The following is a 13,115-nucleotide window of genomic DNA, read 5'->3' on the forward strand; positions in this document are numbered from 1 at the left end:
AAAGTAACTCACCCACCTATGTTGAATATCTTTTTCTAAGAAAAGTACTTTTTGATTTTCATCTTTAATACACTTTACTTGAGTTAAATCTTTACTTTTCTTTTCTCTTTGTTTGGCTAGTTTATACATATATTTTTCACCCTCCTTAGTATCTAATCTATTATAAAGATCATTAAAAGCAGAATTTTTAGCATCACAGATTGTTCTTTTAGACTCTCTGCGAGCCGTTTGATATTTTCTCTAGTTCTCTAAGTTTTTACATTTAAACCAATTTTTATAACATAACTTCTTATATTTTATCTTTTCTTGCACATTATTATTCCACCACCAACTATTTTTATTTGTAAATATTTTTCTCTTTGATTCTCCAAGAACATCTTTTGCTACCTGTTTAATAGCGTTTGTTACTTTATCCCACATCACATTTGCTTCTTCATGAATATCCCAAATTTTGAAATCTTGAATTTTACTCATAAAAATAATTTTATTTGTGTCTTTTAAGTTTCTCCATCTAATTCTGCAATGATGAGTCCTGGTATTTTTTATTTTACAACTCTTAATCTTAAAATCTAAAATTAATAAACGATGTTGGGTATTTAAATTTTCACTTGGAATGACTTTACAATCTTTACGATCACGACGATCTCTTCTTCTCATAAGAAAATAATCAATTTGTGTTTTATTAGATCCACTCTTATAAGTAATAAGATGTTCATCCCTTTTCTTGAATAAAGTATTAGTAATAACAAAATCAAACGCTAAAGCAAAATCTAAAATAACTTTACCTTCTTCATTAGTTACTCCAAAACCGTAGCCACCATGAATATTTCTGAAATCTTCTACCACTCTACCGACATGTCCATTTAAATCTCTTCCAATAAAAATTCTTTCTTCAAGAGGTATCATTTGTATTAAGTTTTCTTTGTCATTCCAAAATTTATCTTTAGACTCTGTATCTAAACCTACTTGAGGAGCATAAACACTTATAATATTAAAAATCTTAGTATCAATGATAATCTTAAGGGATATAATTCTATCACCAACTCTATTAATTTTTACAACATTATCTTTCAAACTCTTATCTATAATTACACCTACACCATTTCTAGTGCGACTCTTACCAGAATACCAAAGTTTAAAACCTAAATTATCAATCTCCTTAGACTTTTCTCCAACCCACTTAGTTTCTTGAATACATAAGATATTAATTTTCCTATGAATCAAAATATCAACTAATTTCATTAATTTACCATTGAGAATATCTATAATTACAACTAAGGGGTCTCCTCAAATTAGACTGAAGAAAAAGATATCAACACATTTATTGATGATTTTATGGCCATGAATAGAGTAAGCTACCTCAATGAGATAATTGTGTTTGCTCCAGAACCAGATGCTCCATTAAATGAATATGTCGACATGTAATAAGTATCTGGTCAATCGAGTGATAGCCAACAATCAAGAACATGAGTTTGTTACAACAAACTCTCTGATAAAATGGAAGCAAATACAAATAACATGAAAATTCTGCTAGAGGTCATAAACAAAAAAGACACATCTATTTCAACAAACCATGGAGCTTCATTCCCCATACATAACTTCTAATTGTCCGGTGAAGCTTGACAATATCGCAAACATTTTCAACGGAGCTATAATTTCCATTCATAAAACATGAAAGGCGGACAATACAACAAAATTTCTTTGATGACATGGAATGGGTCATTGCTACATAGTTTAATTGAATTTGTACTTGGGTCTCACCCTTGCTTGCTCACATACTCGACTTGGATGCGATAAATTAGTTTAGTGTGTTGCGTTTGCTTACATTGTGATAGTGTCTATTTTATATTTCAAACAATCTCTATTATCTTTTATTTGTGTTTTCTTATATTGTGATAGTGTCTATTTTATATTTCAAACAATCCCTATTATCTTTTATTTGTATACTTTATGCTTCTTGTCAAGAATATTTTAATTTTTACTTGACAATTTTATATTATGAACTATTTATTGTTTAATAATTTATTTTTTATTTAATTTCACCCAAAATGCTACGGTGTCAAATTTTTTAAGGGGCACATTTCTGGAAGAGATCTATTAGATGGTTGACAAATCTACTGCCCAACAATACTATAACTGAGTTGATATCATCTACTATGGAGGAAAATAATTCCTTAGATGATAATTAGTACATTTCGAGACTCATGTTTAATAGGTCTTACTAATCGACAAAATGTTGTAGATGTGTTAGGTAGTCATCCAACAAGATCATATAATTGTTTTATTCCCACCATAAGTTTTTATATAATTGATGGACTTTTTGATTATTAGGTGACACAAAAACATTGTTACAAAGCAATTAAAAAAAAAATTTAAGTGTCACATACTCATAGCTATATGTAGCTTTGTGAGTTCTTTTAGCACTCTTTCGAAATAGTTGGTAGATATTTAAATCTTGTGTTTGGAGAGATTATATCACTATCAAAAAAGTTCGTTAAGTTGTCCCCAGTTGAAGTGAATTTTGACCCTTTTATACGCACAAATGCACAGTTTTATCCATATTTTCAAAATGCTGTCGGAAAATTGACAGAAATCATATCCCAGTAGTAGGCAGCAGACAGGCACTGAATATGTACCGTAATAGAAAGAGAGATTTATGTTGCAAAATGTGATGATTGCAATAGCTTTTGATCAATAATTTACCTGTCGGAAAATTGACAGAAATCATATCCCAGTAGTAGGCAGCAGACAGGCACAGAATATGTACCGTAATAGAAAGAGAGATTTATGTTGCAAAATGTGATGATTGCAATAGCTTTTGATCAATAATTTACCTGTCGGAAAATTGACAGAAATCATATCCCAGTAGTAGGCAGCAGACAGGCACAGAATATGTACCGTAATAGAAAGAGAGATTTATGTTGCAAAATGTGATGATTGCAATAGCTTTTGATCAATAATTTACCTGTCGGAAAATTGACAGAAATCATATCCCAGTAGTAGGCAGCAGACAGGCACAGAATATGTACCGTAATAGAAAGAGAGATTTATGTTGCAAAATGTGATGATTGCAATAGCTTTTGATCAATAATTTACCTGTCGGAAAATTGACAGAAATCATATCCCAGTAGTAGGCAGCAGACAGGCACAGAATATGTACCGTAATAGAAAGAGAGATTTATGTTGCAAAATGTGATGATTGCAATAGCTTTTGATCAATAATTTACCTGTCGGAAAATTGACAGAAATCATATCCCAGTAGTAGGCAGCAGACAGGCACAGAATATGTACCGTAATAGAAAGAGAGATTTATGTTGCAAAATGTGATGATTGCAATAGCTTTTGATCAATAATTTACCTGTCGGAAAATTGACAGAAATCATATCCCAGTAGTAGGCAGCAGACAGGCACAGAATATGTACCGTAATAGAAAGAGAGATTTATGTTGCAAAATGTGATGATTGCAATAGCTTTTGATCAATAATTTACCTGTCGGAAAATTGACAGAAATCATATCCCAGTAGTAGGCAGCAGACAGGCACAGAATATGTACCGTAATAGAAAGAGAGATTTATGTTGCAAAATGTGATGATTGCAATAGCTTTTGATCAATAATTTACCTGTCGGAAAATTGACAGAAATCATATCCCAGTAGTAGGCAGCAGACAGGCACAGAATATGTACCGTAATAGAAAGAGAGATTTATGTTGCAAAATGTGATGATTGCAATAGCTTTTGATCAATAATTTACCTGTCGGAAAATTGACAGAAATCATATCCCAGTAGTAGGCAGCAGACAGGCACAGAATATGTACCGTAATAGAAAGAGAGATTTATGTTGCAAAATGTGATGATTGCAATAGCTTTTGATCAATAATTTACCTGTCGGAAAATTGACAGAAATCATATCCCAGTAGTAGGCAGCAGACAGGCACAGAATATGTACCGTAATAGAAAGAGAGATTTATGTTGCAAAATGTGATGATTGCAATAGCTTTTGATCAATAATTTACCTGTCGGAAAATTGACAGAAATCATATCCCAGTAGTAGGCAGCAGACAGGCACAGAATATGTACCGTAATATTGCAGATTTTTCTTCCATCGAATGATTTCAGGTCATTAGTCGCTGCCAATTATTTGAATATTTTAACTGGCAATTATTGCAAATTTTGCCCCATCTTTTAAGCAACGCACATATTTCTAAAAGTTGCAGATTTTTCTTCCATCGGATGATTTCAGGTCATTAGTCGCTGCCAATTATTGAATATTTTAACTGGCAATTATTGCAAATTCTGCCCCATCTTTTAAGCAACGCACATATTTCTAAAACGTTGGAATGGAGTTGAAGGATGTTTGCACATTTAGCAATATTATTTTAACTGGTTGATCATATGTTTGCTATTAATCATATGTTTGCTATTGATTTGTTTGTGTATATAGATTACTAATACATGTTCTATCTGACTTGGTGAGTGGGAATTCCAGGAATTAGTAGATATTGTGTCTATTGTTGATTTAACTTGGTTAGCACTGCTTTACATGTACATGATTCTCCTAATACTAGGTTGATTTTGATAATCTTTTTTTGTTTAGTGCTGATAACTGAATTATAAGTGCTAGTAATGTTGGTTAAAGTTACCAAGCTCAAATTTGGATTGGCACCAGAGAGAGAAAAACTCCCAACCTGCTCTGCTTTACCACCACTCGATACTTGCTCAAAATTTCTTTAGTTTTTCATTTTGTTGTGACCTTCATTGTCTGTCAACATCATTTATTGTAAACTTTTTATAGGATCCCTGCTTTAATTGTTGGTTGAGCAGCATTTGAAGCCTTCCACTTCAAAACACATTTTTTTGGATGTAAGAGAATCTGGATTTGAGAAATCTGGATTTAAACGATTTAATAAATTCAATTTACGTGGTGTTTGGTATGATACTTTTATTAGGATTTACATATTAATTCAACTTAAAACCAACCAAACGCCAAAAATGGGTTATATAAATCCGACACTATGCTAAATCCAATTTTTTCTCGTTTCGTTTATTTTGCGACGTAAATCCGGATTTATTAAATTTAAACTATTTAGTTGGATTTAACTGATTTAGCTTAGGAAGAAAGCACTTCAAAGAGATTTTGCTAATTACGTCAAATGGATTTAATCTTAATTGAACCAAATATTATTTCGGATTTAACAGTATTTGCGTTTGATAAATCAGGATTTACGGATTTACTAAAATCTTATTTAACTTAAATCCTACTTGCGGCCTTAAGTTAAATCCTAATTGTAGCCAAATGCCCCTCTAGGTGGTGTTTTTCTGCAAGTAGGATTTAGGGTTAATAGGATTTAGTAAATTCATAAATTTTAAATCCTTAAATCGACCCAACCCTTGGGTTTACCCGCGAAAACTGTATTCAGCAAGAATTCCTTTTTAGAAGGTTAAATCCAGTGAGACATAGTATTTAAAAGGCTCCAGCACAGCCCCCTAGTTATTATGGATTATAATTGTCTGCTTTTTAATTGTTTTGTTTCTATTTCTGGAGTTGTAGCTGTTTGCTGTTGCTTTCTATTTGTCTTTATTTTAGAGCACTGTAGCCTTCTTTGATTGCTCCTTTCCAAATGCCAGTACTGCAGCTTGTTTGATTTTAATTTTCTTTTTCGGTACTCAATTGTAGCTTGAATATTTGGGTTATGCATGAATCACTGAAATGACACTTAAAGTCAACAATTTACTACTTTTACTGAATTAGGATTCAAAACTTATAATGTGTTAGGCTTGATCTTTGATGATTTATAAAATAAATGTGTGCGAAGGTCCTTTTAAAAGGTTGATATGGATTTTTCTCTTCGCTTCACCTCTGTTATTTTTTTTTATTTCCTGAATCTCAGCTACTTTGTGCAGGTATTTGACATTGGATGAGGCGGATAGACTGGTTGATTTGGGCTTTGAGGACGACATACGGGAGGTTTTCGACCATTTCAAAGACCAGAGGCAGACCCTTCTCTTCTCCGCCACCATGCCAAAAAAGATTCAGAACTTTGCGAGGAGCGCCTTGGTAAAACCCGTCACCGTCAATGTTGGAAGAGCCGGAGCGGCAAATCTCGACGTGATACAGGAAGTTGAGTACGTCAAGCAGGAGGCGAAGATCGTCTACCTCCTTGAATGCCTCCAGAAGACTCCGCCCCCCGTCCTCGTCTTTTGCGAAAACAAGGCCGACGTGGACGACATCCACGAATATCTTCTCCTCAAGGGAGTTGAAGCGGTCGCCATTCACGGCGGAAAAGATCAGGAGGAAAGAGAGTACGCAATAGCTTCTTTCAAATCAGCGAAGAAGGACGTGTTGGTCGCCACCGATGTTGCGTCCAAGGGTCTTGATTTTCCCGACATCCAGCACGTGATCAACTACGACATGCCGGCCGAGATTGAGAACTATGTTCACCGGATCGGGCGAACGGGGAGGTGCGGTAAAACCGGCATCGCGACGACTTTCATAAACAAGAACCAGAGCGAAACCACGCTCCTCGATCTAAAGCATTTGTTGCAAGAAGCCAAGCAGAGGATCCCGCCGGTTTTAGCAGAGCTGAACGATCCGATGGAGTACAGTGAAGCTCTGGCTGATGCGAGCGGGGTGAAAGGTTGCGCTTATTGTGGCGGGTTGGGTCATCGGATTCGTGATTGCCCTAAGCTGGAGCATCAGAAGACCATGGCCATTGCTGGTTCGAGAAGGGATTATTTTGGTTCAGGTGGCTATCGTGGTGAAATATGATCCTTTTCATTTACAACTTCTGCTACAATTTCAGCTCTTGCTATGACATGTTCCAAGTAAGATGTTCTCAATCCTTCAAATCTTTTTCTGATTGCATAAAAGTGTGGGTTTTTTTTGTAAATTTTTATTTACTTTAAAGGACATGTAAAATATGGGAGAACATTATAATGCTTTTTCGAATAGCTGTAATTCTAGTCTTATATTTGATGTACCTCGCTGTAAACAGCTAACGATTTACATGCATTATACATACAACCATATTCTTATGTATTTAATATCTAACACCAAAACTTTAACTTTTACATATATGCCGGATTATTTAATGCATGAAAAGGTGTAATTCTCTGTTTAAAAGTCAAAAGGTAGTATTTTTGATGTGATGTGAAGGATTTGGGTGGTATAAATATAAAAAATTAAGTATAGATGTTAGATATGTAAATACACAGCATTATGTGGTATGTGTGTGATTATCTTTTTGTAAATATACAGCATTATGTGGTATGTGTGTGATTATCTTTTTGTCTGTCTAACCAGCAATGGTTTTACATATATATCACACAATTCCTATGTATTTTTAAAGCCTAAAATTTGATTTTTAGGTCTATATCGTTTTAGCTATGCTTCAACATCTTAAAAACTAGTAGTTGTGGTGTGATATGAGAGAGTTTAGTGTTATTAATGTAAAAATTAAAATTTAGGTGCTATATATGTGTAAATGCATAAGAACGGTGGTATATATGTAATTTTTTCTAAATTAAAATGACATTGATTGAAGTAGTCGTTAGGAAAAAAATATAGATCTTTATTTTGCTATAAAAAGTTGTTCATGTTATTTCATTTACTATGTCTTGACACTTAGCTATTTGTTCCATATAAGAAGACTTGTAAATTATTTATTTTGCAAGGTGCTTGTCGGGAGTATGTAAATCTTTATAAGATAATATATATGTACTTTTTAATAGGGATCTTGAGAAATAAGTGTATATTAAAATACCTCCAGGATTAAGGAATAACACAAATAATCATATGTTGTGCAAACAAAAAAAAATCATTGTATGGGTTGATACAATCTCCTAGAGCATAGTTTGAAAGATTCACCAAGAGTATTCTTAGTAATGAGTACTATTAGTTTCTGATTGATCACACTCTGTTTGTAAAATCAAATAAATAAGATATGATAACCATCTTTATTTTATATGTAGATGACATTATTCTCATATGCAATGATGTAAGGGAACTTGAAGAATTAAAGAATAATGACTTTTGAGGTTGAGATCAAAGAAAAATGAAACTTTAAGATACTTACTGGGAATGGAAAAAACTAGATCCAAAGAAGTCATTGTCATATCCTAGAAGAAATATATCTTTGACTTATTAAAGGAGACAAAAATATTGGAATGTAAATCAAGAGATACTCTGATGATTTAATCAACAAGCATCGAAAGTAGAGGATAACAAACCAGTTGAGAAAGGGAGGTATCAAAAACTTGTCGGGAAACTTATTTGTCACATACAATACCTGACATTGCTTTTTCTTTGTGCATAGTGATCCAAAATATAAAAAATTCAAATGAAAATCATTTAGAAGTGGTCTTTCGAATCCTGAGATATCTAAAGATGACTCTAGGACGTAGATTGATAGTCAAGAAAATTAAGAATCATGACATAGAGATTTACACTGATGCTAGATGGGCAGTTGAACTGATTGATAGAAAATCTATCATGAGTTACTATAGGGTAACCTTGTTACGTGGAAAGTGAAAAGCAAGTTGTAGTGCAAGAAGCAAAGCATAATCAAAGTATCTTGCCCTGACCCTAGGAATTTGTGAAAAAATGTGGCTAAGAAAACTACTTGTGAAGTTTCACACAGAATCAAAATAATATTAAGATGTTTGGTGATAGTCGATCAACTGTCAATATTTCAAAGAATCTTACACACCATTGTCGAACCGAACATATGGAGATTGACATGCACTTCATCTCTGAGCTGGTCAAGAGAGGGATTGTTAAGCTAAGTTATATCCAAACTCAGTATCAAATTGCTGACATTCTTACTAAATCTCTTCCTCAGCATCATTTTTGTGATTTTAGCAACAAGTTTGGAATGTGTAACATAGACAACCCAACTTGAGAGGGAGTGTTGATATGCATAATGTTTAGGAAACTATGATCCGCTGTTACATTTGAGGGAAGAAATTATTTTCCCTTAGTTATGCATTATTGTGTTTTATTTATTTCCTTTTCACCATGATGATTTGAATTTCCCTCTAATTGTAAGAGGGTTAGTCTGAATTATAAATATATTTGTTATTTGTTTAATAAGAAATTAGAGAGTTTTTTCCTATAAGAAAGTTCCTCCTAAATTCTACACCATGCATCCATAACATAACCCAAGAGATGTCTGATAATCAACCTCAATAACTTAACCATGAATTGAAAAAAATTATGCAAAGACTAATTTGACTGCTCACATGGATGAGTTATGAAAAAAAAATTTTGCAAGTTGAATTGGCTTAGATTGAGCATAGGAGTATCAACAACCCATCAAATAATCAAGATACTAGTGATTTAAATTTAAATAAATGATAAACCTATCTTTCCTTAAACCCAATTTACCTCAAAAAAAAAAATTGAGTGTTCCAAAATTCTTGAATACAGTTACGTGTTGACAAATTAATGGTCAAGATTTGTATGTGGAGATAACACTTCCTATCCCTAACATTAATTGTTTTGTCTGGTTTGGGGTTTTAAAAAATACTAAGGGTAGCCCTACAAGGCTTCAATTGGTGTATCAAAGGTTAGGTTTCCCAAATAATACCAAACATAAAATATCATGCAAAAGGAAACTAGAACTAGATTGGGATCTATCAAATTAAAATAATCTTATTGAAAGGACAATGAGCTCTAACTTTGGCGCTGTGGCCTTTAATAGAGGAGAGAGAGGTGTGGAAAAATGAATAGGAGAACTGGTAATAAAGGAGAAGACAAATCATAGACACATTTTGAGGGACTGTATTCTTGTTCATGTGACGAAATAAACATCTAAAATGGCATGGATGTATTAAAATTAAACAGGTATTATAGTTACAAGAAGTTGAGGAGGGATTTAAGCAGCAATGGAAAAAAGTAAAATAATCTTATCCTCTCTTCTATCCTTTACTAAGCCAGCAACTTTTGCTAAGATTGAATTTTTCATCTACAAGGCGACGATTGGCAATCCATTTCTTGATTATGCAATGCCTTCCTGTTTGACGTATATCCCTTGTCAACCTAATGCTGATTTTTGTGAGAGTCCATCAATCCCATGTAGCTCATCTAATTGGATTAGATAACTCAAATGTACTGAACATTCCATGATTCACAGTAGCCCAGTGCAGTGTTAGCCAAAGTCAATATTTGAAGAGCGATGTGTTTCGTAAGCTTAACTTCAAGTTTCGTTCATTTAATTCGTAGAGTTTTCAGGCAAACCAATGACTTGAGAATGATTCAAAAAGGGAATCAAGAATAGAAGGGGACAAAGAGTGAAATTTTTAAAACAAATTAGAACATGACTACACAGATTAACTTTGTTTCATTTTGGCAATATTCAATAATTAACCTAATGGTAAAGCAAAACCACACTTGCATATATCCCTTTGTTGCTCCATTTGCCTGTATTTACAGGAATGATAAATTTCTTTTTATTGCTCCACTTCTTCATTATATGACATAGAGAAGATATGGATCAAATGAACAAAGATTTACATGAACTTCTGCCTCTGCACTTCACTGTCCTTAAAATAAGTGGAAAAAGTTCAAATGTTGGATAAATCTTTTTGAACAGTTTGGTAATTTAATGGATTATTCTGCGCACATTTCTAGATATGGAATGTCTTAATGTGTTAATGTAGAGAAAAAATTTGTAAAATTGAGGTTGATATCAAACATCAAGACTTGAGGACCTCAAACGAGGCTTTATACCAAATTGTGGGAGGCACTGGGCTGATTTGCAAGCTATACATTGTTGGAGATTCCCTCTCTTTTGCCGTTTTTCTTTATTTTTGGTTGTTGTTGGAGATTCTTAGATGACAATGACAATGATATTGATTGTGAGGATACCCACTAATCTAAGATTGACTATTGATCAATTACTCCTACAATTGGCCCAACAACATAAGCTCCTATGAATCATTTTGATAGGATAGGACAATCTGTGAATAATCCATGGTATTCTAGTGTTTTACATTCATGTTATTGAACATCATAAGATACCACTCAATTTTTTTGTACACATCTAACACCTAAACTTCAATTGTCAAGTACATGCCACCTTCTCCTTGCAAGAATAATTGTATTTCACTTTTTTAAAAGTTAAGATGGTGGTATTTTCTTATGTGTTCTGAAAGACTTGGATGGTATAACTATAAAAAGTGAAGTTTAGGTGTTTTGATATGTAAATACATAGGAATTGGGTGGTATGGTGTTTTGATATGTAAATACATAGGAGTTGGGTGGTATGCAAATGCCCCGTATAACTGTTATATTGAAATTAATTGATTTAGCTTTCTTATTCTTGGCCTATAAAACTCCTATGCAGCATCATTCTTTTCGCTCAAACTACTGTAGTATATAAACTGCTTGTTTTTGTAGCAGGTCTAGCTTAAGTTTCGAATTACAAGTTTTCAGACAAAGTTCTTTTCTTTGCCTGTAAAATTCTATTTGTTTTATCATTCATTATTGAACTCTTCTGCCTAATGCTCCATCTCTATCTACTGCTAGAATATTTTGCTCTCCCATCTCCGAAAAATTATTATGTCCGTCGTCCGGATGCTCATGGACCTCCGCTGTATCATGGTCGTCGCCCGGACGCAGCTCGGTGTCCGGACGACGGACGTAATAATCTCTCCTCTTCTCCTTGGTTCTCAGCAGCTATGCCCGTAAGCTCTCGTTTTCCTCTTGGATTCTACAACTCCTTCAATGTTGTAGTCTTCCTCTCTTTTGCTTATCCTTGTCTACTTACTTCCTACGTATTTACACATTTAACACCAAAATTTTAATTTTTACATGCACGCCACCTTACCTATGGATGAAAATATATATTTCACATTTTAAAAGTTCAAATACTGGTATTTTTTTATACGACATGAAATACTTGGTTGGTATAAGCGTCAAATGGTGTTATTTTAGGTGTTAAATATGTAAATATGTAGGAATTGGGTGGGTGGTATGCTTGTAAATGCCCCATAATTTAATCTTAATTAGCTTTACTTCATTAAGCATTTTAGCTACGTTACTACTTGGTGGAATGAGAGATGTGTCACAAAAAGTGTCATGCTACATGGAGCGATTTTTCTGTCTAGAGTCCAAATGTGTTGACAACGGATGCGATGTAGCGATACAACAGAGGTCCGATTCTCCACTGCATCGCGTCCGTTGTCCGCACGTCCGGACTCTGGACAGAAAAATTGATCAGCTACACGAGACCTCCTCCCTGACTTCATGACTATGGTTAACACATTTCCAGCGCAGTTTGTCAACTTCTATTAAAGTTTTCATTGTCATGGATGTGTTGTCCTCTTATCAAGTTTGATGCGTAGCTACTTATTCAACTAGGAAGCATGTTCACATCAATGCATAAAAGGTAAAATTCTCTAATGGTTACAACCTACCATTTCTACCACATCATCGTATCAACATTAGCCAAACATAGCATTTTATCATGATATGTTAGTTACAACATGTGTTTATTCCTGCAAAGTAAAGATCAACTGTGCAATCATTCATTCAAATTGCAGCTCGGTGTCCGGACGACGGACGTAATCTCTCCTCTTCTCCTTGGTTCTCAGCAGCTACGCCCGTAAGCTCTCGTTTTCCTCTTGGATTCTACAACTCCTTCAATGTTGTAGTCTTCCTCTCTTTTGCTTATCCTTGTCTACTTACTTCCTACGTATTTACACATTTAACACCAAAATTTTAATTTTTACATGCACGCCACCTTACCTATGGATGAAAATATATATTTCACATTTTAAAAGTTCAAATACTGGTATTTTTTTATACGACATGAAATACTTGGGTGGTATAAGCGTCAAATGGTGTTTCTTTAGGTGTTAGATATGTAAATATGTAGGAATTGGGCGGTATGTTTGTAAATGCCCCATAATTTAATCTTAATTAGCTTTACTTCATAAAGCATTTTAGCTACGTTACTACTTAGTGGAATGAGAGGTGTCACAAAAAGTGCCATGCTACATGGAGCGATTTTTCTGTCCGGAGTCCGAACGTGCGGACAACGGATGCGATGCAGCGATACAACAGAGGTCCGATTCTCCGCTGCATCGCGTCCATTGTCGGCACGTCCGGACTCTGG

At 34.1% G+C, this 13,115-nt stretch overlaps 1 protein-coding gene across 1 annotated transcript in view; it reads left to right on the top strand.

The window, feature by feature from the left end:
• LOC110033757 (DEAD-box ATP-dependent RNA helicase 35-like) overlaps positions 1-6,997 on the top strand; it is a 19,760-nt gene extending 12,763 nt beyond the window's left edge. The window contains exon 2 of the mRNA XM_020737836.1: positions 5,902-6,997. Within this exon, the coding sequence (XP_020593495.1) occupies positions 5,902-6,766 (865 nt within the window). The 3' untranslated portion in view covers positions 6,767-6,997. The remainder of the gene's footprint in view (positions 1-5,901) is intronic.
• The last annotated feature ends 6,118 nt before the right edge of the window (positions 6,998-13,115 follow it).

The sequence above is a fragment of the Phalaenopsis equestris genome, unplaced genomic scaffold (assembly GCF_001263595.1).
Source record: "Phalaenopsis equestris unplaced genomic scaffold, ASM126359v1 Scaffold001279, whole genome shotgun sequence".
Taxonomy (NCBI): Eukaryota; Viridiplantae; Streptophyta; class Magnoliopsida; order Asparagales; family Orchidaceae; genus Phalaenopsis; species Phalaenopsis equestris.